Source organism: Canis lupus, chromosome 36, assembly GCF_048164855.1.
Source record: "Canis lupus baileyi chromosome 36, mCanLup2.hap1, whole genome shotgun sequence".
NCBI lineage: Eukaryota > Metazoa > Chordata > Mammalia > Carnivora > Canidae > Canis > Canis lupus.
The window spans coordinates 2,471,530-2,495,972 of NC_132873.1; the positions used below are offsets into that span (position 1 = coordinate 2,471,530).

Consider the following 24,443-nt stretch of genomic DNA (forward strand, 5'->3'; position numbering starts at 1 on the left):
CTTGGGTGGGTGAGGACACCTCCAGACTTTTTCCGTGTTTCCAGAGCCCCGGCCCGGCTGCTCTGGAGGTCAGGCCAACCTTTTAATGTTGAAGCCCAGCTGAAAGCTGCCTGCTTTTCCCACTTGCGAGTGGATTTTTAAAGGGCCAACTCCCAGAGGGTCGAGCAGCTATACGCTTCCCTCCACCCGCCCCCCCATCTTCCCTTCGGTGTTTGCCTTAATTAGGGGGTGGGGAAGTGGGGTTGGGGGCCGAGTTCACGTAGAAACTGTCAAAAGGAGTTGGGGGATGGGAAACTGAGAGAGGGGGGTGGTGGAGAACTCTGGCCCAGGAAAAATTCAAAAATTGTAAAAGGAAAAGGGGGAACTTGAAGCCCAGAAGTCATTGTTTCCTTTATTTCAAAGGGAAAAACCTGCCCGATTCTCATCCTTTTGATTGATTAAGGCCCTGAATACCTCGCAGCCCCAGAGTGACAGTCCCTGAATAGACTCGAGCGCATAAAGCGCAGTGCAGAGCGCGGGGCTGGCACTCGGGGGTGTAAAGGAGGCGAGTTCGCTGGCACTTACCAAGTTATAAATAAAAGGCTATGCACAATGGTACCTTCTCTAAGGACAGACAGTCTTTACAACACTCCTGGCGTCATATCCTGCTGGGGACACTTCAGCTCCTAGCCAAGACTTCGCTCCTTTTATTTTTCCAGCAGTTTAGTCTGAATACCATAATAAATTCCTGAGAACAAACGCTGCAGCCGGGCAAAACTTTAACATATAGACACACGCCACATTGGGGATCTATACCTCGAGGTTTAGAGTTGGGGCTTCCCAGAGTGGATTTTTCCGTCAAGAAGAGACAGTTTTCTTCTCCCTCCCCTCCCCAGACTTCAACTAGTGAATCCTGGGGCCTCCCCAAGGCTGCCTAAGCTTCACACCACTCGGGCTTTCCAGGCTGAGCGGACAAAAGACCTTATCAGCACACCCTGGTCTCCTCCTGGGAGGAACCCCACCAGGAGGACCCCTCTAATGAACCTAGGCCCAAGGGGCAGGACCAGGGGCAGGAAGGCTACACACGTGGGGGGGGTCCCCATGCCTTCCTACTGAATGGCACCCCCTCCAGTGGCAGTCAACCAAGCAAAAGCAGAGAGAGAGAAGTCACAGGTGAAAAATAGAGACATAGATAAGGACGTGGGGTGAGAAGGATAGAGTCAAGGCCACAGAGATACACAGAGACAGGCAGAGACAAAGAAAGAGAAAGTCGGGGCGAGAGAGGCGCCCGTGGGGTGAGGGGGAGAAGTAGGGAGCCTTCTGGCGCGGCTGCCGTCCCCCTCGGGCCGCCTCTGCCGGTCTCCACGGGCCTGCCTTCTCCTCCGGGGAAGGGGCGCAGCGTGGGTCGCTCTCCGGGCCGGCCGAGGCCCTGGCATCGCCGGGGATGGGAAGAGAAAGTGGCCGCTGTCGCCCAATCAGCGCGTGTCTCCGCCACCCGGGACGGTCTCCCCGTCGGCCAATCGCAGCTCAGGGCTCCTGACCAAGCTTTGGGTGAAAGGACTAATAAATGCTCCCGAGCCCGGATCCCCGCACTCGCACTCGGTGTCACGACGGGAGGAGACTCGGGCCGGCCGCGCGCGCCCCGCCCCCGGCTCCCCGCGCCCCGCGCCCCGCGCCCCAGCCCCAGCCCCAGCCCCGGGGCCGCCCGCGCACACGCGCCCCGACCCGGCCCCTGCGCCCGGGCTGGCGGTCCTGGCCTCCGGGGCCCCCGCCCGCGCGCCTCCCGCGCCCCCCGCGCCCCCCGCGCGCCCCCGGGCTAGTGGCGGCCGTCCCCGCCCGCGTCCCCGCCGCTGTCCTCGGCCTCCCTGGGGCGCGGAGTCCCCGGGGGTCGCCAGCGCCGCGCTTGCCCCTCGGCTTCGCCTTCACCTGGATACAATTCCCGAGCGCAGCCGCCCCAGGATGACCACGCTGGCCGGAGCCGTGCCCAGGATGATGCGGCCGGGCCCGGGGCAGAACTACCCGCGCAGCGGCTTCCCCCTGGAAGGTAAGGGAGGGCCTGCGCGCGCCCAGTCGGGGAGCCGGAGCCGGGAGCCGGGAGCCGGGCGCCGGGCCCCCACCCCACCCCACCCCACCCCCGGGGGCTCCCCCGGCTTCTCCGCAGGCCCTGGGAGCCCAGCCCCGGAGGGAACGGTCGGGCCGAGATCCCCACTCGACTCCCCCTTGCACGCAGCGAGCGCAGTGCTTTCTGCAAACCCTGGCGGAGCTCGGCGGCCGGGCCTGCTGCAGGCCGCCGCTTTCCTTTGCAGTTTTGGAAATGCCGCGCTGGGGAGGGGGTCAACCGCCTTCTGCCCCCCCCCCCCAAAGCAACTTCTCCGCATTCTCTCCGCCTCCCAAGGCGTCTCAAAATCGTCCAGCTGCGTCCATATTTGCTAAGCTTTTGTTAGCTCCGTAAGGAGTTTCTTGCCGGTGCAAAGTGTAGGGGCAGGCAGCCGTGCGTGCGTGCGGGGCACCGTGCTTGGAATCTTTAGTATTAATTGATTCATTAATTGGAGTTCCATTCATCTCGAGTGGCATCTGGAAGTTTCCATAACACTTTTGGGTTAACTGCCTTTCCTACACCCAGAAGGGACTCCTAAGGCAGGAAGACTTACAAGTCCGAGCCCTTCTGGATAGTTTGTGAGGTTGGAGCAACCGAGCGGGATGCTGATCCGGCGGGGCCGGCCTTCAGGCAGGGTCTAGAGTAGAATGTCATACCCTGAAGGTGACTAGAGGGGAAGGGTCTGTGCGCAGACCTTGCTGTCATCTCTGTCCCAAGGTGTAACAGGTGACACGCTGCCACCGGAGACTCTTTTCCGGACCCTCTTTGACCTTTGGCTGCTGCACTCTTAGCCAGAAACCCCAAGGACTGTCAGCTCCCCCAAGCTCCTCAGAGAGGGAGCAGATCCAGTTGAACAGGGTTTGGTGTGAGCGGAGTTCCAGAAGGCCAGCGTCTGGGTAGACTTTTCTCTCGGCCAGGGCACTGTTTCTTGAGCAAACCTCAAGATTCTGGCCTCAGGGTCTCCCCCCTTCCAACATTGCCACTCTCAGTGGGCCCAAAAGGAAGGCAGTTTCTCTGGGGCAAGTTAAGTGCTCCCGAATTGCTTAATAACTTGAACAGATGTGGTTGGAACAGGGTCTGGGGCGGGCAGCCGGAGGCCGCACAGTTGCAGCGCTGGGGCTGCAGCGGGCCGATTGTCCAGCAGAGTGTGAAGTTAGGGGGGCTCATCTTTCCGGGGCTCTCTGTTCTCTCGCGATGACTTTCCTCTGCCTCTCCTTTCGCCTTCTGCTCCCAGTGTCCACTCCCCTCGGCCAGGGCCGAGTCAATCAGCTCGGAGGGGTGTTTATCAACGGCAGGCCGCTACCCAACCACATCCGCCACAAGATAGTGGAGATGGCCCACCACGGAATCCGGCCCTGTGTCATCTCCCGCCAGTTGCGGGTGTCCCACGGCTGCGTCTCTAAGATCCTGTGCAGGTACCAGGAGACGGGCTCCATCCGCCCCGGTGCCATCGGCGGCAGCAAGCCCAAGGTGAGCGCACGGGTCTGGCCCTATAGGCCTCCGGCCCTGTGGTCTCCGGCTCAGGGAAGATGGGGCAGGGGGCAGGGACTGTCTTGGGGGGTTTTCCAAGGAGTTATTTTTCAGGACTGAGAAGGGGTGTGTGGGGTGTGTGTGTATGGTGGAGGTGGGAGGACTCGCTTGCCGCCTGGGCTAAACGCTAAGGGAAGACTCCAGCCTTCTTGCAAAGGAAATATAGCTTTTAAAAACTGTTCTAGAACCCTAGAATACTCATGAAATCATTTTAATAGGCAGACACCTAAGCATGCAGCTGCATGTGCCCACCTGTTGCTGGTTTCTTCCGCAAGAGTTTTCCCAGCTCCCACCCACTTCACTCGCCCTCGCCAAACCTCCTTTAAGGAGCCACTTTTGGTTTTCTAATGGTTTCTCTCCCACCTTCTGTCCCCAACCCCCTTCAGTCCGAATTGTCTTCAGGGAGTTAAAAGCTAGGGTGATTTGTTTTCTTTGTGATGAACAGCTGACCTGGCATTTAAAAAGCAGTTTGGTACTATCTTCAAATTATTTTGGTTCCTTTTTAAAAAATGAAAGAGTCACACTGGCTAAGGCTCAGTGGGAGGGGATTACATAGGGTCTGCCTTTTCTTCTGGATGTGGGGAAAATCCAATATAATTTTCTAGTTGCCACAGGGCAAAATCAGAAAGAGCGTTCTGGTAAACTGAAGACTTCCAAACACCCTGCTCCACCCCCCACCCTCAGCTCCTTTTGCACCTTCTCCAAGAGTCTCTGGAAATTACTTTCATTGAAAGAAAGAAAGAAAGAAAAAAAAAGAACCAGTCTCTCAAATTATCCATATTTGTTATACTCTGATTAATTTTTTTAAACCTATACCATCAGCTTTTGCATTTCATTCTGCTCTTCAATTTAGCTCCAACCTTGTGCTTTTTGGGGGAGAGATACAAGTTACAGATCTAACCTGATTTTTTTTTCTCTTCTCTTTCAAACATTCCCCCTTTTTAGTTTCATTTTCCCGTTGTTTCTGTGTAACGAGTTGACTTTCCTTATTTTCAGGGATCAGAAAGTACCTCCCCCACCCCCACCCCCACAAGATATTATAAGTCTTGTTAATGTATCCTGATTGTCCAAGCTTGCCTAGGGGGGAAGAGGGTCTCCAGAGGTGGGGCCATCTCTCTTCTACCCCTTCCTGAAACTGAACTGCCTCACGGAGCTGGGGTCCTTTTGCTAACAAGGGGGACTTCCCCAGGGGGTGCAGGACGGTGCATCTCACAGGGCTTGGAGGCCATAGGGCCTCCACATTTGGCCCTGAGTACTGGGTACCAACGCCTGCCTGCCTGTTCTTTTAAAGCAGGTGACAACGCCTGACGTGGAGAAGAAAATTGAGGAATACAAAAGAGAGAACCCGGGCATGTTCAGCTGGGAAATTCGAGACAAATTACTTAAGGACGCTGTCTGTGATCGAAACACTGTGCCCTCAGGTACCAGGCCCATTAACGTGTTGGAGGCGCGGAGGCCAGTCGCTGTCCCCCCCTCCTCGGGGCGCACGCAGGGGGGCCATCCGAGTCATAATCACCCCAAAGATCCATCTGGGCGATCTGGAGGCAGCCGCTCCAAGGGCCCTGAAACACTCCCGAGCCAGCCGCGGTCTCGGTGTTTCAGGAGAGGGGCTGAGCTGCTGGGCCCGGGGTTGAGACCGCCAAGGGCTCCCCGAAGAGGATTTCTGTCGAGGAGGCAAAGGCAGGAAACGCGAGGCGGAGGCCAAGCGTTTATTAATATTGATGCTCCCTTTTAAAGAGAAACAAATGTTTGGGTAACCCCAACCGAAGGGAGATGGGGCTGCGCCAGCCCAGGCTTCGCCGGGCAGCCGGGGAGGGGAGGCCTCGCTGCGGCCGCTTCTTCCGAGAGTCGCAGGGACCCTCCGGCGCCCCGGCAGCGGGCGCAGGGGCGAGGCGGGGGCGCGCGGGAGAGTTTGTTTTTAATTAAAAGGAAACTCCCTTTCCCCCCTGCGAGAACGAGATATTTCAGAGTATGGATTTGTTTACCAGACTGGGATCTGGAAAAAATAAATGGGGGAGAGTGCATTTTCTTTTGATTTTTTTTTTTTTTTTTTTACAATAGGAAACGATTCTGCAGTTGAAATTTAAACCCTATATAGAGCCCGGAAAAAAAAAAAAGTTGAATTGCAAGGGATGGGTCCGCTGCGGTTCTTCCTCCCTTGGCGCGAACCGCGGAGGCCCAATCCCCAGGCGGTGGTAGGGGCTCCGGGTGGGCTGGCGGGCAGTTCTCTTCGCCTGGAGACTTGGCGCCCGGTCTGTGGGGCGGAAAGGGGAGATGCTTCCCGCCGGGACGCGAGGGACCGAGGCGGCGGCTCCCGGCTCTACCTCGGAGGTGCGGGCTCGGTCCCCCGGGAGCTGGCGGGGGCGGGGGGCTGGAGCCGGGGTGAGCGCGGTGGAAGGACCAGGAGCCCCAGGCTGCAGGCGCGAGGTGCGGGGCGGGCCCGGGCCCCGCTGGGCGCTCGGGGCGGGAGGCTCAGGCTGCGCGCTCCCCCCTCCTCCCACCTCCAGTGAGCTCCATCAGCCGCATCCTGAGGAGTAAATTCGGGAAAGGCGAAGAGGAGGAGGCCGACCTGGAGAGGAAGGAGGCGGAGGAGAGCGAGAAGAAGGCCAAACACAGCATCGACGGCATCCTGAGCGAGCGAGGTAAGCGGCGGCCGGGGCGGGCGAGCCAGGGCCCTGCGCGCTCTCACGTCGGGGCGCCCGGGTCACGGGCCTGCTCGCCCGCATCCACCGCACCCGGGGGAGGCCGCAGGCGCCCCCGGACCGAACACAAAAGAGCTCCTTTCTTTCTCTTCCTGCGTGCTAAGTCTTTCTTCTGCACCGCTCTCCCCTCCGGGGTCTAGGACCCAGAACTGCGGTTTGGTGCGGGGCTACCCTCTTGCCCTCGGCGGCGGCTGGGGCGGGCTTGGGGGCCAGGGGACGGCGGGTGAGCCTCCGGAGGCCGCAGGACCTTTGCGCTCTCAGGAAAGGTCCAGATCCCCAGGGGGTTTCCCATCCTTGGAGGAGGGGAGAGGAGACATGGACTCGCAAGTCTTTGGGGGCGTGCCAGCCGCCTTAGGAGTACATACATAATACATCATAGATACGTATATGTAAGCTGGTCCTTACATTGGTTTTCAAATGATTAGGGCTCGATGTCTGTGTGTGTCAGGGAGTATAACCCGCCCAAGATGTGGATTCTTGCGCCCCTGGTGTTGGCACACTGCCTCCACCTAAGGTGCAGGCCACCTGCTCCTGCCGCCTGCGACCTGTCATCGCCAAAGAGAAAGGCTCTGCTCAGGAGCCATCAGTACAGCCTACTTCCCGTATACCTGCAGCAGAGGGTCCTGGGAATCTAAAGGTTTCCTCCCCTCCCCCCCAAAAAGGAAAGTGAACCAAGTAGAAGCTGAACAGGAGAGGGGTCCTTGCAGCAGTTCCCTGCTCAGCACTTTCGGCCCCGGGATGGCTGCGCCTCCACAAAGTGGCAGAGGGCCGGAGGCGCCTGGCGTCCCGGCTGCCGCTGGAGTTGCCGCTTCTGGGCCGGGCAGGACTCTGGTGGGTTGAGTTGAGCTTTGACTTGACCTGGAAGGGTAGGCGGCAGTCCAGGTGGGCTCGGACACTCCCTGCGGCCAGCTGGGTCCCAGCCCTCAGCACGTGGCCTCTGGAGTAGGACCGCCGGGGGGGCGGGGGGGGGGGGGCTGGTCCCTTTCCTGCTCTCAGGGCCCAACCCCGGCGCAGGGCAGCAGCTTTACAAACCAGGGCAAAATCTGGGCAGAACCTTGAAGAGACACTTCGATTTAGATGTGAGAAACCCCAACAGCTGATTTCAGGGATAGACAGAAGCCTGGATGCTCTGGCTTACGCGGGCAATCAGGAAAAGACACCCCAAACCACGACAGGTTGGGCAGGAGGGACAGATGCGGTTGCTTTCCTTACAGGCAGGGGACTCACGGGATTCTTAGCGTAAGCCCCTCCTTTGGGAGGGGTGCTTTTCTGCTCCAGTCTCTGAGAGGACACCCCAGCTATATTCCAGGCCTCGAGGCAGCACAGAGGTACTGGGGAGGGAGGAAGGAGAGAAACCAGCCAATCCCAAACCCAACGGGCCCCTGTGGGCCGAGGGGCAAGAAGCCCAGAGCTCCCGGAGAGGCTCAGGAAGCAGGCTTTGCTACTTGTTGCTGGAGGCGCCGGCGGCAGACCCGCCGCTCCCTCGAAGCACAGGCAGCCGAGGCCCAGGAGACAAAACGCCCCAAATGAGCTGGTCAAACATTTGTACAACTTTTCCAGCTTTTACAAAGAAGGCCTTCTCTACACAATCTACACTTGGAGATGAACTTGGGAGACAAAGCCTGGAGAGTCCATTGAAACTCACACTTTAGCTCGGCCCAGACAAAGCTCCAGCTCGCAGCAGCTTGATGTGAACAAAGGAAGGCAACCTTTTTATAATTCAAGGAGAAAAGAAGAGAAAACAGCTCCACAAAGGGCCGAGAATAGACATTATGGGCTTGCAATGAGGGATGAATTATTCAATGAGCTCCAATAGCTGCTGCGCCAGGAAGTTTTATGGACTCTCCAGCGTGGAAAAAGTGGCTATTTCACCTACAAAATGTTTCTAGTCTTTTGGGCCGTCTAGCTGGGCCGGCTGCCATTCAAGGGCAATTGCTACCATTTTTAAAATCAGAGTATTCTCCCCAGCGGGGGCTGTACCGTTCAAAACACACACACTCCGCAGAGGCGGAAGCCTAATTTAATTTGGGGTTGTCAGAGAAGATGCGGGGTCCCTCTCTTCAGCGGCCCTAGCTCCCTTTCCAGAGAAGCCCGGGAGGGCAAGAGGGGCAGCGCGAAGGGAGAGAGTGAAGTGTAGCAATGGGAAGTCCAGAAACTTCCAAGCATTACCTCTGTTGTTTGGGCACCAAAAGTCACTGGCTGTCCCGCTTGTAACATAGAACATGAATGTTGATAAAGCGACCTGAGCCGGGAGGGAGAGGAGGCTGGCTGAGAAAGGATCTTGGGGTGCCTGGAGCAAGGGTGACCGCGCTCTCTGGAGGTTCCAGCGAGGGGGTGGAGAGGGGGGCGTCTTTCTACGTGCCAGACTCGGACACAGGAAGGCAGGCGCCCTGGAGGTCAGAACTGCCCTGGTCTTTCTGTGCAGTGCTCGGCCTTCTCCTGGGCGACCTCTCCTCCCTTGGACACTTTCCCTCGCCCGACCCGAGAGCTGCTGGGGTGCAGACTCGCTGCGCGCGCGCCCCGCGCCCCGCGCCCCGGCGCGCCCTGGACGCCGCGCACCCCTCCCGGGGCGTGCTCCCGGCGCCTTCGCCCCCGCGCGGAAGGAGAAGGCTGGGAGGCCCGGGACGGCACCCCGCACCCCCCCCCCGCCTCCCCCCTGCCTGCTCCCGGCCCTCCGGGGCCAGCACCGAGATCGGAACGGGCGCAGTCGGAGGAGCCCAGCCCCGGTCGCAGCATCGGGGGCTGCGGGCGCAGCCTCCGCGGCGGCCACTCAATGGGCGCCTCTGTTCCTCCCCCGGCGCGGCCGAGCGGGCCCGCGGGCGCCGCCACAATGGGTCGGCCCCCACCCCTGCGCCCTGCGCCAAAGCGCCGCGCCGCCCCCTCCCCTGCGCTCCGGCCGGCTCGAAGCTTAGCTCGCCGGGCTGCAGCCGACTCAATTGCCTCCTTTATGTCCTTCTCACTTTCATCTAGACGCAGCCCGCCTCCCCCCCCTCTTCTCCTTTTTTTTTTCTCTCTTGCCTGAGGCTCACATTAGTGAAATTTCTGCAACCTCCCCCCATTTTTTTCTTATTTTAAAGAAAGCCCTTAACACAAAAGCAGTGACTAATCAATAGAAACTGCTCCTTCATCTCTTCCTCCTCCTCCTCCTCCTCCTCCTCCTCCTCCTCCTCCTCCTCCTCCCCCCCCTCCTCCTCCAGCAGGGTGACGCTTTTCCTGTTTGTGAGTTTTGGGAAACATTTTTGCTTTGTGCCGTAATGGAATTAGAGGACAGATGAGGACTGTAAATGGGACACGCGACGGCAAGACTCTCGCTTAAATATTTAGATGCAACGTTACAATTACTGACTTGTTGCCGCGGCTTTGAAGTGGCAGCTCGGGAGCGCAGGGGGAGAGAGGCCAGATTGCCCAGTTGCTGTTTTGATTGGGGCTGGAGATACACTTTCATAGGACTTGGCTTCCCCCCCTTTAGAAATCTCCAGTGAGCGTGGGAGGTTTGCAACCATTTCGGAGATGAGGCTGCGAGGCCCCCAGCGTAGGTGGATTGGGGCGCACCCTCCGTTCCTATCTCTCCCTTCCCATTTGACATTTATGAAAAGCGGGTCTTTTTTTTTTTTTTTTTGAGAAAGTAAAAGTGACAAAAGTTTTGCTCCAGTCCCGTTGTTTGTAAACTTGTGAGCTTTTCCGCAATGAGTGGGACGCCGTCGGCTTTACAGGAGAGAAAGCAGTTGGAAGCGCAGAAAAGTTTGAACTATTTCATTTCCAATGGAATCATGAAAAGAGCACTTTATCATTAGCGGGGCTGCTGAAGGCGAGAGGAGCGGAAGGCCGACTTAGCGGGGAAGGATGTTGGGGCGCAGGGGCGCGGGGGGCGCGGGGAGGCGCAGGGCGGGGTGCAGGGGTGGGTGGGGGCGCGGGGAGGCCGGGCAGGCCCGGGAGGCGTTCTCCCGCAGCCCGGAATCGCGGGGTACAAGCTCTTAGGTTTGTGGCCTCGGAACCCTTATTAACGCGGACAGCCCACTCTCCAAGTCCCTTTGCCAGGATGCCAAATCTGACCCCGATGTCGCCTCTAGTCTCTTGAGTGAATTTTATATTTTCTGAAGCCCTTACGATGCCCAACAGGGAACTGGCACCCATTTAAAAGTGTCCTGGAAATATCAGGACTCGCATTAAATTAAAACCCCACGCTGCGTTCTTTTCAGGGATGTAAAAGTAGCAATTTTCTTGTTGGGATGATGAAAGAAAGAAAAAGAAAGAAAGAAAGAAAGGAAGAAAGAAAGAAAGAAAGAAAGAAAGAAAGAAAGAAAGAAAGAAAGGAAGGAAGGAAGGAAGGAAGGAAGGAAGGAAGGAAGGAAGGAGAAAGAAAGAAAGAAAGAAAGAAAGAAAGAAAGAAAGAAAGAAAAGAAAGAAAGAAAAAGAAAGGGAGAGAGAAAGAAAGAAAGAAAGAAAGAAAGAAGGAAGGAAAGAAAAAGAAAGAAAGAGAAAGAGAGAAAGAAAGAGAGAAAGAAAGAGAGAAAAGAAAAAAAACAGCAGAATTCAGGTCTTGTGGGTTTTTCTTTTTTGCTTGTTGGTCTTGTTTGGTTGGCTGCTGTATGCTTACTCTCTAGCCTTATTGAAAACATGCAGATTTTCTAATTAATGCTTGAAATCGTATGTTTATTTTGGGGCTTGATTTGATTGTTGATAGCACCGGAACGGGGGACGTCGGGGCTTCAAGTGCGTAATAATTACTGAAGGGTCATTTAAGAGTCCCCAGGGCTTCGCAATAAAACCCACCGGGGCGGTGAGGCGGAACCAGCAAGTGCGCCGCGGTTCAGGAGTGGGATTTGCCGAGATCAATCAGGTGAGGAGGAGCGTTGCCACCGAACCCAGTCGCACTATCCATGCATAAATATATTTGGAAGACAAAAAAAAAAAAAAAAAAATCCTTTCTAACCGAGAGGTTAAAAGTTGAAGTCGTACCTAGCAAGTAAATTGCCAACGAAAATTAAAAGTCGCAGCAGCAGCAGCAGCAGCAGCCACAACGAGTGAGCCTGGGGACTGGGGACAGGGAAGGGTCCGTTCTGGGGTTCTAGACAGGTAACTTATTTATGCGGGTAAATAAAGATTAAAGAACCATTAAGAACGTACATATATAACTAACACGACACTAACAGACAATTAAGCAGTCAGTTTAATGCCTTATCTCACCGGCTGCTCTGGGGTTGTTTTACAACTAGGAATTAAAATCTGAAAAGGAAGTTTTCAGCAGCTCTGGCCAAATATTGATTAAGTAGCTGTTTGTTGATAGCATTGTTACGCATTAAAAGGCCGGGATCGCGGCCCCTCACTGGCCATCTTCTATTGTGAGGGATTCTGAACCACAGAGATCAAAGCGGGATCATTTCAATTTATCTGTCTTGGAAAATCCTCCTTTTCCTCTGAAACCTCTAAGGAGGATTGACCAAATTCTCTTTAAGAAATTGGAACCCAAACCAGTTACATGTCGTAGGTTTGTAGAGAAGAGATTCGTGGGGTGTTTTTAATTATCCTATGGTGATTTCTTGTTTAGAGCTTAGGCTAAGATGGTGAATTTATCATCAAATAGATTCTCATTTTTGAAGGGTGGCTGGAGGCATGGAAGCTACTATCCGCCTGTCCCTAAATTTCTAAGTGTGGAACTTTCACCAAAGTTGTCTTCTAAGCTGCAATGATGTAAAGGAAAGATGTCAGATTTTTTTTTTTTATGTAAAGTTGGGTGGGGAATAATTAAATACACAGGAAACTGGGAGTTATACTGACTGCATTTCTCTACATGTGTTTCTATATTTGTGTGTTTATAGATGGTTACACGAGTCTCATGTATATTTTTTACCCCCTCCCCCCGCCCGCAACGTAGGAGTAGATACGTATTTGTGTGTATAGTTTGTACATCGTTAGAGTTTATTTATAAGTTCGTCACTATGAATTATGCTGGCAGTAAACTATATCCAGTTGCACAAAATAAAAGCTCATTTGTCCAGTGGATTACACTTTCTAGAGTCACCAGAATTTGAGGTAACAGCACAGCCTCCCAATTATTATTCAGTACTGCTGTTGAGGGCTAGGAAAAATCTTTCCCTGAATGATTTTATGACTTTTCAGCTCATGATTTTTAGATGAACTATTAGACTTTCTTTTTCTAGAGCAAGAATTCAATATATTTGGATAGATTTTTCTTTTATCGTGAGAGCTAAAATTCCTGCAAGGGCTTTTTTGGAAATACCATCTCTGCACTTAATTTGCAAATGCCAACAAATCACTGTGAGGTTGTGAAATTTATGCCAGATCCAGGCTTTGGATATTCAAATGTGCATCCTAGATCTGTGTTTCTGAATCCCCTTCTCTGTGCCTATTGCGGAGCTAAATAATTGTGCATGGGGCTATTTATCTTTATTTCATTTTGTTTTTATTCTTTCTGGTTCATTCTTGAACAAGATAGGTCTTGATGTATAGACCCTCCAGTGGATATTTTCTAATGCATTTTATTATAATCTCCCAATTAATTAATATTTTACCTACGCTCAAATGTTCTTTGATAGAGTCCCAATCATTAGAGTGTAGAGAACTGCCTGAAATGGATTAAGCTGGAAGTGTGAGTCAGCTCGGATCTGTTATGGTTACCCTGTCCTGGGTCCAGATGCAGCATTAGAGAGTTCTTTGTTGCATATTCCACATGTACATGTATATTTTGTACATGTATGGAGTTAAAGTAACTTTTCTCCTTGGGTATCAGGCTACGTGTCCATGTACTGCTGGGGAGGGCAGCAGGATTGAGCTCCAAATTGGACCTGATGTCAGTACCAAGGCAGAATTACTGATTCAGGGCCTGGCTTATGTCAATGCCATCTCAATAAAGTTGGGGAAAATAAACACGATTTTGATATTATAGTAAAAACAAACAAACAACAAAAAGAACTGGCTGCCTTTATCTGAGAAACTGTGATCCCAGAAAATGAAAGGGAATTTCAGAAGTTGCCCTTCTCTTGGAAGATGCACACCAAGGTAGGAACAGAGGACCATCTTCTGCTCTGTTGGGAAAGATTTTCTTGCCCCATTGCTGCTGGTCTCTGGTAGAGAATGTCACATTCAGCTGTCAGCTCTGTCTTGCAGTGTTGGGCCAAACACGGAGCCCCAGCAGCGTTGAACTTTTTTGCTGGAATCAGGACATCTGTCTCCTAAGAAAGCTTTCTCTCAAATGATCTGTGTTAGGATTATGCTCTCAAATAACGAGAATAAATGCAATTTCCAGTTTGTAACTGTAAGGAACATGCACCATTATCAAAATGCCCATTAACATTACAGAACATCTGTTCAAGGGAGATGAGTTAGAAACTTCACCACTGTCAAAAGGAGATATGAAAACCATGGAACATAGTTGCTGAGAATGCTTGAGGAAAGGTTTTATGAATTCTTACCTTCAATGTCTGTTTTCTTTCCTTCTTGATAAGAACTAAGAAAAAACTAGCAAACAACTTCTGCTATGGAAGTGGCCACTTCTCTTTAAAGAAGAGAGCATATGTTAATAAGGGGTGAAGTAAAATTTAGAATTTGATTTGATGCACATTTCTCTTAGGAAGGAAAATCCTGACAAAGAATTTTACCTTGCACATTGCATGCAGCAAAGTTTGTAGCATTTGGATGTTTGCTGCAGGATTTTAAGCAAACAACAATAACAAAGAACGTCTTCTCTTTGGGGTAAAGCGACTTGATCAAAGTAGTCTGAGTTTTTGTGCCCTCCTTACTGCCGTGATTGGGAAGTCAATCTTCCTCAGTAAAACAAATTAGGACTCATGACAGGCAATAACCGAATAGCTGGATATTTGTCTCCTTCAACCCATTAAGGAATTTCACAACTGTATGTAATTTTCTTTGGGCAGATTTAATGCAGCTACAACAGTATAGTAACAAAATCTCAGTTCTAGGAGCCAATCAATTGATTCCATTTAAAAATAGAATCCATTTGAATCCATTCAAAATGCTCTGTGACAAGGATGGGAGGCTCTTCTTGGCTGACCAACGTGGAACTGAGGGAGAGGAAATACCACTGATTTTTAGCATTAAAAATGTCCGGGGTCATATCTATCATGAGTTCAAACAGTATCATTTTATGGAGGCTTAAGTGTAAATTTTTAGAATTTTTGACATCGGCCGGTAGGCATATTTCCGGAAATAACCACTGAATTAAATGTCCCTGCTTTTATGTCATTAGATGGAAATGATAAATAAGTTAGGGTAGAATAGTTACAAAAAGAAAGTTAAGTGCTGTGCAATTTATGTTGCAACATGGAATTGGTTTAATTTTTTAATTGTTGCGGATTTTCCTAGTGAATTCTTATATGGTGACATACAAATTTGCATTTTTAATAGCCTACATTTGTAGACTGGTGATTTTACAGGTACATAGACATACAAATGCCAATATAGGCATAACTTACCCAAACAACCACCTGGGCATGGTATGGAGATGCTGATATCTTCCTTATTTCCCTTATAGGGCCTATCTTTATAAAAAGGCATTTTATTTTTAAGTAATGGTAGACTTATGGAGTCTATTTTCAAACATATTTTAAAATTCTCCCCATATTCAAATATATTATCACGATTAAGAAAATCTTGGCCAGTGGGGGTGAGTGTGTGTGTGTGTGTGTGTGTCTCAATTACCATGGTTGAGCTTAACCTGAACTAAAGAAAATTAATTGGTCCAATTCATTTTATTATAAGAAAAGCAACAGGTTCCTTCTTTCTGAATCCCTACTTGGCCGTTTTCCCGATGAGGTTCACTAAAGCATTTGAGTGTTTCTTGTCTGTTCTGACTTAAACACACCCCCACATCCCTTTCCCTGCCTTAGCTTGCACTGCAAGAGCCCAGGACCCAAGGCAAAAAGTGGCCTGTTCTTGCAGCTTTAGAGCAATTGAGACCACGCACATTTCAGGTGTGACCCCTCAAAGTTCAGTTCTGACGTCTATAAGATGGGGCAGGCACATCATACCAACATCCAGGGGGATATAAGAAGAGAAGGAGGAGATGCAAGTTATGTGCAAATCGCATGTATCATAGGAAAACTCAAAATCTTGGGGGAGAAAAATTCTCCGAACATGCAGAAAGTGACCAGCCTGCTGGCAGATGGGCTCTGCCCAAAGGCAGATAAAAAGCTTAATTCGGGGCTTAGGAGCAACAATGAAGCAATACACACACACACACACACACACACACTCACTCCACTTTCACTGAGTCAAAAAAGTTGAGTTGGTAAGCAACTATTTAGCATAATAGATTTTGTTGACATACTAGATAGGAAAAATAACAAAATTCGAAACCCATTCACTGGGTTGTCAAAAGATATTTCTAAATTGTTTTTTTTTTTTCTCCAAGTTCTGCAGATTTTCTCGCTTAGATTAATTTGGCTTTTTCAGAGTCCTCCAAACTGAACGTTTCTTTCTTTGTTTCTGTTTTGTTTTGATTTTTTTTTGGGGGGTACACGTTCTTTTCGCTCCATCGGAGACTGACAACTAGTTGCTTTTTGAAAATGAGTCTCATGCATGCATGCATCCCCACTCCTGGAATTCTGTGGCAGTGCCTGGTTTTACAGAATCGCTTTTGCACCATTTCTCCTTCTGCCCCCTCTTCTAACTCCATTGTTCTTAAATATCTTCTTAGCTCTGCACCGCATGTGAGATTGTATACATTCCTCTTTGTGCATGATTCTCCTTCCCTCCTCTCAAACATGAGTTCAGAAATATTAAAGAAATGTTCCCAAGGAACGTGCGTTAAGCTGGAGGATACATTTCAAGGACCTTTCTATTTGATTCCCCCCCATCCATTTCCCAGAGCTCGGGACTTGTGTGTTATGTGGGTGCAACGCGAGAGCTGAAAACAAAGTAGCCTGGCTTGTGAGGCTTTGGGCGGAGGGGGGTGCCGAGAGCCCCTGCCCCGCGTGTCCCCGCTGGAGCAGCTCGCTGGTGCAGCCACTGCAGAGAAGCAAGGTTGTTTTCTTATCCCTGCATGCACTGGTCTGACCTGTCTCCGAAATAGGTCAGGCTGGGGCACAGCAAGTTTATGCAGCTGTTGGGGCTTAGGCGTCCCGGCAGGCAGCCTGGGTGCCTTGGTTGGCGGCCCCCAGTGAACTGCTAAAAATTTGCTGGCGAGCCACCAGGCCTTCCTTCTGAATCGTGTGCTTCCCCCCTTCCCCCCCCACCCCCACCCCACTAAGGCTTTTAGATGCAGGAGGACTCCTGGATTATGGGGGCCAACCCTCAGCCTCAAAAGGGAAACAGTCTTTGATTCCGGGCATTGCACTCCTGTTGATGCAAACAGTCACATGAAACATATGCTTTGTCAGATTTCATTTTTAAATCACCCTATTTATTTTGACGGGGTAACAGATTCACTTACATCATTCTAAGGATACAGAGGAAAATAGAGTAACAGGTTTTCTTCCCATCCGTGTCCTTCAGTATCGTGGTCGCCTTCCCAGAGGGTCTGGGCATAAATAAGCAATTCCATCTCCTTCCCTCTTTAAAAAAGATTCTCTCCTCCCTTTGTGCACATGGTAGCCCACTACAGAGGCCATCCTGGGCCTTGCTTCCCCTTCCTCACACCCCCTCTCCCGCCCCCCTGAGCCGAGATCGCAGCAAGTCCGTGTCAGGGCCTGTTTGCACAGCTGTATAGTATTCCATTGCGCTGGTGAATGATGATTTATTTAGCATCGGAGAGTTTCCAGTCGAACGGCACCATTTGGCATGTGTGTGAGCTTATTTGTAAAATAACTCGTCCACGCTAGGGACAAAGGGGAGGCATTTGTAATTTTGATAGCTTCGGTGGCATTTTAGGACTGCACTGAGCACAGGTCGGGGAATGCCTGGTAGGCAGGGAGCAGGGGCCTGTTTGCTGTGGCCACGTGCACGGGAAAAATGAGACACTTTTCTCTACCCCTGGACGTTTCTTGGAGCAAAGTTGTGCTTAGGGATTTGTTCTTCCAACAGTGACTACCCTCTGGAAATTAATCTGTTGTTGTTCCAAATGGAATATTCTCTAAATCCAAGGAAAGCTTTTTTTTTCCTTTAATTTTTTGATTCTTCTTTTTTTCTCCCTTGTCTCCTGTTCATTTCACTCTCTGCCTCCCATCATGTATGAACATATTTATGATCAGCATTCTTGGCTATTTTTTGTTCTGTGCTGGAAAAATTATGGATGATTTTATAACAATTTAGAGGTGACTTACTCTGATTGTTGAGTTTGCAAAAGAGAATTGGTCAGGGTCACCAAATCAGGGCTGAACTAGTAAGAGAGCAGGTCATGAATAATAAAACAGGGTCTTATATTTCTAATTTTTGAGAAGTGCTGGCCCCGTGTTCTTGGGGTTTCTTGAATTTGGTAAAGGCTGATTTTTAATTTTACGAACTTTTAAGGGGCATGTATCCATTCCTTTCTATGCACAAAGGACTTTTTATGTTTTTGCACATACCTTGCCTCCCTCAAATCATTTCAGCCTATTTTCCCTTAAATCTGATGCCCAGGAATTCAGTTCTTGATGCTGCTGAGTACCTGGCTTACCTAAGCTGGAAGTCCGAGTCTGTGAAATGAGCCAGAAAGAACTGTGTTTCAGGCGTATGAGAAAAACAACCCTCTCCAAACCCTCCTGGGAAAACTGAAGATGTGAACGCCAATACATATGATGAAGTAACTGTTTCAGGTCATTCCTTTTTTAGGAATGGGTCTTTCAGAAACAGGAGCCTGAGCTAGGAGCTAAGGATTCATTTTTGAAAAGCAGTATCTTGGTTTGGTTTTAAAAAAGATCAGAAAAACAAAACCAATCTTTTCTCTTGACCGTTCCTGGTCAGCCGGGCTCCAGCACGGTGGAGCTAGGCCGGGGCAGGAAGGTACCCTCTCCTCACTCTGGAACTTTTGTCTGCAGTTGGAGAGAAGGCAGCTAGATGGACACTCTGGGCGCTCTCCCCGCTGCCCCTCAGGGAACTGCTCAGGGAACTCGGAGGGAGTCAGTTTGAACGTGTAAACAGGCCCGGTGTTAAGAGCATCTGCAAAGAGCCGAGAAGAATCAAAAGCAGCCCCCCCCCGCCCCCCCAGCTCTGTACTTACTTTGGATTGAATCAGGCCCAGAGTTTGTGCGTCTGATTAGTACCTGCAAACGCGTGCGGCCCTCCACACAGGAGGGAGGGCCTCAGGGGGCTTCATCTGGCAGAGATGTTGATGGGTTGGTCAGGTTGTCGGTGACACAGGCCGAGTCACCGCACTGGAGAGGCCCACGCATCCCCACGTTGTTCTCACGCGCCCGGGTCGAGGGAGAACATTCTCCGGGGCGTGGCGGGGGTGGCTGGCTCGGGTGGGCGAGCAGGGACCAGAGTGAGAGCCGCTCCCTCTGCTGATCTGGAGACTTGCCACCTTCTCCAAATGGAAAGGGACCCAGGGATCCCCTGGAGGAAGTGCTTGCACTTTCGGGCTCATGATTTCCTGACGAATAGGGTCTCAGTGTCCGCAATCCTGGCTTCTGGGTGGAAAGCCCTGGAGCTTCTGAGGCCCCTCAGAGCATTGAGGGCAGGGGCTAGGAGTCTGTCTCCGGACGTCCCACTGATGAATGGGGTGTCCTCATAGCCCCGGGGGGGACAGCAGCACAAGAGAGGGGTACGGTTTGGGGGCTCCGTCCAGGTGGCAGGCGGCCTGGCTGCTGTGGGGGGGGGATGGGGGGTGCAGGGGAGGCCCCGTCTACCAGTTCCTCCTGGGAGCCAGCGCCTGCCTGCCTGTGGTTGCTGGGCCTGCCAGGCTCTGAATACTTGCTGAATTGTCTGCAAAGGAGCTGGCGAGGGGAAGGGCGGGATCTCAGCACCGGTGGCGGGTGGCAACTGTGAGGCCAGGCTCTCCCGGGCCCGGGCTCCAGCGTGGAGGCCCGGCTGCAAAGGCCAGTGGCCTCCGTGGGATTCAGGTTCTGGAAGCTTCTCAGCGACCTACTGGGGCCTTGCCTCTTCAAGGTCTTCTTGCCTGGGGAAGGTGTCAGCGGGTGTCTTGGGACATTCCTGGGTGGGAAGCCAGTGGGCTGGGAAGGCCCCCTCACCTGGTTTTCCTCAGAGGCTCAAGAAGTGGTCAGCGGAGTGGGGTGCTGGTCCAAGCAGGTACTCGTTGCCTGGCGCACTCTGGGCCGTGTGGTCTGTCCTTTTCTTAGGGAAATTTTTAAAAAATTTATTCACAAGAGACAGAGAGAGAGAGAGGCAGAGACACAGGCAGAGGGAGAAGCAGGCTCCATGCAGGGAGCCTGATGTGGGACTCGATCCCGGGACCCCGGGGTCACGTCCTGAGCCGGAGGCAGATGCTCAACCACTGAGCCACCCAGGTGCTCCCCAGGCTTTGATTTTCCTACTGGAGTATGAGCGTATACCTTGGGCAGATAAGGAGAGGAACGATTTCCTTATTACAAAATACAAATGACGTAGAAAACCAAATTTGGTCTGAATTTTGTTTGCTGTCTGGCTTTATCATTTTATTGAATTACTATAATTGAATGTTACTAGTTTAAACTAACAATTCTTCCCATGAAATGAATCCTTCTTATTATGATTATTATTTTTTTTTATTGAAAACACAAATTAAATTCATTAGAAAAGACAATGACTATCTTTCACATTGAAATTCCTGGTACTTGGAAAATCCTTTTGGAAAAGCTTTAGGAAAAATAAAACTGTCACTCAAACCAGAGTTTGTAGGAACTGATGTTACCAGAACAAGTTTGGGCTTTTTACAGGGATGCTTAAAAACCTCCCAGCCCCGCACCGCACCCCCCGCCCCCGCCCCACTCTGCCTTTCAAATCCTTTGAAAGTGTTTCCCCCCCATTTTCTTTTACAAAGGCCTCTCTGGGCTGACCTTGGGTAAAAGAGGGAGGTCTGTCTCAGATGTTGTTCCTTCTCCTTCCCTGTGTCCCCCACCACTGTCCTGCCATCATCTAGCCTGTCTTCCTCTTGTGCACCCCTACTCCACACACACGTGTGACGAATCCTTCCACCAACCTCTTCCTGGTTTGCTTGGAGACTCGACTGGTTACCTCTCCCTGGGGTGTTTGCAGTTCCCAGAAGGACCCTGGGAGCTGATAACCTAACACGGAGGAATGAATCCCTGATGGTGGAATTCCACATGCCCCCGTAGGAAGGAAACCTTTTGGGGGCAGGGAGGAAAGGGATGGATTTCTGCTGCCCCTCAAAACACACCCCTGTGGAGCCTAGCTTCATGGTGAATGGCAAGACTGGTTCTGAAGTGAGGGAGCTCCTTGCCGGTGAGTCTGACCTGCCAGGGCATGGTATCCACTGGTGAGCTGTCCAGGAGGAGGCAGGTCCAGGTGGGGCCGAGAGCATTCTCCATCACAAGTGGATTTTCCATACTTCATGGGTGCCAGGGAAGGGCCTTGACTTGTGTCCTTTGGGCTTCCTGGCAAGGAGAGGGCCAGAAGAACATGAAAGGTCTGGTCTGGCCTAGAGCTGTAGACAGGGAGGGTATTGTGGGGCCCGTCTTACGTCAGAGCTCAAAACCTTTTCTAAGGAGCAGACATCTGATCTGAGCTCTCACACTTTTTGTTTATTTATTTTAAGATTTATTTATTCCTTTCAGAGGGAAGTACTGGGGCTGGGACAGGGGAGGGAGAGAGAGAAAATCTTCAAGCAGACTCCCTGCCAAGCACAGAGCCTGATGCAGGGCTCCATCCTACTGCCCATGAGATCATGACCTGAGCCAAAACCAAGAGTCAGATGCTCAATTGACTGAGCCATCCAGGCGCCCCAAGCTCTCTCACACTTTTAGCTGCACCTGGACTGATGTCAGAGGTCAGCAGAAATGAGTCGTGTCCTCCCCTCCCCCCATCAAAGGGACTAGCTCCCAAGGGGCAGCCAGGATGGATCTGCTGGCTGGGAAAGCTTTTGGAAAGTGCACAGAAGCACTTCCAGGAGGCTTCTAGAAGGCCAGAGACTCCTAGACTTTCAGTGCTGGGGTCTCGGAGAGCCCCTTGCTTCGGAGGTTGTAGGCCGTGAACGCCCCAGGGAACAGCTGGGATTTATTCCATCTGTGATATATGGGGTTCAGAAAGAGCCTGTCATGTTTGTGAACTATGAAATGATCTTGAATTCCTGCTGAGCCCCCAAAATTGGCATTTAGACTTGATCGATGTTTTATAAGTATGAGGTAACGACAGCAGAGGCAAGCATGTAGAAACAGTTTACATTTCCCCCAGGTCCCCTCAAGTGGAGGATGAAAGAGGAGCCTTGTCGAGGTGAGCGTACTGCAGAGGGGATGAAGCTGGAGCTCCAGGGATCCTCACCTGTGTGGGCCCCACCCATCTTCATGCTATTAGGTTTCTGCAAATGTCACAAAATCAAGATATGCTGGTGTTTGCTTCTAAGAGGGGCTCCCTAGATTATGAAGGCTTCAAGTCCCACAAAACTGCATCTATCCTCGTCTTTGTTCGGTTTCAGGTAGGAAAGCTAGAAGCGAGGAGAGACAGTCCCTGTGTGTGGACAAGGCCTGGCATGGATGTGTATGAGAGCAAAATAATAATAGTAATAATAATAATAATAATAATAATAATAATAATTTCTCCTCTACTGTGTCTTGGACTTTAGGGTTGTCAGGAGGCTTCCTTATTTCTCATGCCTTATCCTGTTTACTTATGGAGCCAAAGTCTGGGTGTAGCAACCCAGAGCTGCTAAGAATTGACCTGTGTGGCCCTTATACTACACAATATCCCTGGTCCTTGCAGGGAGCCCCTTAGAGGGATCCTGCACAGATTCCTTATAAGAAGATGAGGAACATCTGTCCACTCGTGGGATACAGGCAGGTGGGCAAGAGCCCTAATTTTGGGGGTGGGGGGGCTTGGATTCCTCAGCTGTAAAAGTTAGATGAGGCAAATTTTAGATGTCTCTCGTAGGTCTCCAAAACCATGCCCATGACCCGGTTGCTTTTCCTCACTCCCCCTTCCTGCGGGAAGCAGAAGCCCTGGTGAGGCGAAGGCTCTGGTGTCTCCCGGCTCTGGAGGGACGTACGGCCAGGTCCCGTTCTCGGCAGACCCTCGGGAGCCCCAGGCAGCCGGGGAGTCAGGGCAGGGATGGAGGGGCCTGTGACCTCTCGATGTCTTAGCAGGTGAGAAAGTCCTACCTGTCTCGTCTTTGGAAGGTGCTGGAACAGTGAGGAGGACTAGAAGCTTGCTGTGCTGCGGAACAGGTGGCCAGGCCACCTCTTCCCATGCACGCAGGGCAGTGCACGGTTTCTTACACCTCCTGTCAAAACTGTGGCTTCCAGAAGAGTTGGAGACCCCTGGGGGTATGGTTTTGAGAGTTTCCCCCTAGGTTAGATTTGCTGAAGCAGGACAGTAACATTCCCTCTTTCAAGTCATCTGTGTCTGGATATTTTTCTGTGTGACCAGAGAGGGCCACATGAGATTTCTGGTAGCTGACCAAGTCCACGCCAGAAACCAGGCTTGAGGAGAGAGAATCGGGTGATGGTCCATTCACTTCATCTGTTTCTGCTGTGGTGTTGTAAATGTAAATTAACTCCCTCATTAGTAGTTGTCAAAAACTGAATCAGATAAATAAGAATTTTTTTTTGCCTTGGGTCAAAAGACATGCATAGACACAGGGAAAAAATTGGATTTGAATCAATTAATTTTTTCCATGAAAAGCTGAGTTTTGAGGGAAAACTCAAAGATTAAACGGTAGATAATTTCAAACCTAAAAACATTTAGGTTTTGCTTAGTCCTTGCTTTTGCAAGGACTTTGCAATTAAGCATTTCAGAAACTTGAATGTAAGAAATATTTTTGTTATGCTGAAAACAATTCAAGGAAAGATGTCACAGCCTATCAAGTAGAGATTTTAATAATCTTTTCCTCTTCACTTTTTCACTCTTCTATTTTGGCGGAAGAAAATCATTTCTAAAGTCAACATTTACGTATTGACTTTTTAGGTTTATATTCTGAAAATAGACGATGAATCATTCAAATGCAGGGGACCTTTTTTTTTTTTTTTTTTTTCTATTTTTTTTTAATTTTTATTTATTTATGATAGTCACAGAGAGAGAGAGAGAGGCAGAGACATAGGCAGAGGGAGAAGCAGGCTCCATGCACCGGGAGCCCGACGTGGGACTCGATTCCGGGTCTCCAGGATCGCGCCCTGGGCCAAAGGCAGGTGCCAAACCACTGCGCCACCCAGGGATCCCAAATGCAGGGGACCTTAACAGCAAAGACCCAATGACAAAATCAACAATGTCAAATGCATTGTGAAAACTTATTTTTTTGAAGAATTTCTAGAGCACATGAAATATCCAAACTAATCTTTGCATGCATAATTTTTCTCATGTATCTGATAATCTATGGCTCAAGGTTTGTTGTAGCCTTCTTTATCTTAAACAAATAGATTTGTGGAAACACATGTGAGCGAATATTGCTACAAAATATCTACTAATCTTTTGAAATAGAAGCTGAACGTTATAAAACCAGAACATCGGGAAGAGGAACTATATATGCCCTTTTATACATTCAGAATAATAAGTACTACTGTTTACCATATGAAAGGGGTTGTTTCTATTTTTCTTAGTGATTATCCTGTACTCAGATCAAATGTACTGCGATTTTGAACCCTGAATCGCAAATTAAAATTTTTATTTGATAAGAGAGAAAGTCACTACTTGACCTGTAGATTAAAGAAGAAATCTGATCTTTGCTACTTTTAGCCAACATTAGAATTTTTGCCGAGTAACTCCATACAAATCAAAACAATTCGAGTTGTCGACTCTCCTTTCTGTATCCGTGAGCGAACCTCTGACTTACACCGCTGCCCGAATTTGTGCTCCGACAGGTCTGAAGGAGTAGATTTGGTGAGAGCTAACGTTTGTTTAATGTAGTTCGAATAGTAAGATAACCATATGACTTTTAGAAGGGCAGACATTTGTAATGCTTTGCCAAGTTTGGGGTGGCGAGCAGTACTTGATCTGAGTATTTGATTTCTTCGACTTACTTTTTTTCATGTTTTCTTAAGGAAGTGCTAGTGGAGGTTCGAAGAAGAGTTGCCATTCTATTTAACTATATAAAAACATTAAAGTATTGTGGGGAAGGCGGAAATACATATGCTTCA

General features: G+C 50.5%; 1 protein-coding gene across 2 annotated transcripts in view; it reads left to right on the top strand.

Moving 5' to 3' along the window:
• Positions 1 to 1,867: 1,867 nt before the first annotated feature.
• Positions 1,868 to 24,443, top strand: part of PAX3 (paired box 3) — a 98,244-nt gene continuing 75,668 nt past the window's right edge. Inside the window, exons 1-4 of one of the 2 annotated variants that reach the window (XM_072813559.1) lie at positions 1,868 to 2,023; positions 3,312 to 3,547; positions 4,902 to 5,028; positions 6,115 to 6,249. In XM_072813559.1, coding sequence (XP_072669660.1) covers positions 1,939 to 2,023; positions 3,312 to 3,547; positions 4,902 to 5,028; positions 6,115 to 6,249 — 583 coding nt within the window. In that variant the 5' untranslated portion in view covers positions 1,868 to 1,938. Of the gene's footprint in view, positions 2,024 to 3,311; positions 3,548 to 4,898; positions 5,029 to 6,114; positions 6,250 to 24,443 lie in introns of both variants that reach the window. The other variant, XM_072813558.1, reaches the window with a different exon arrangement.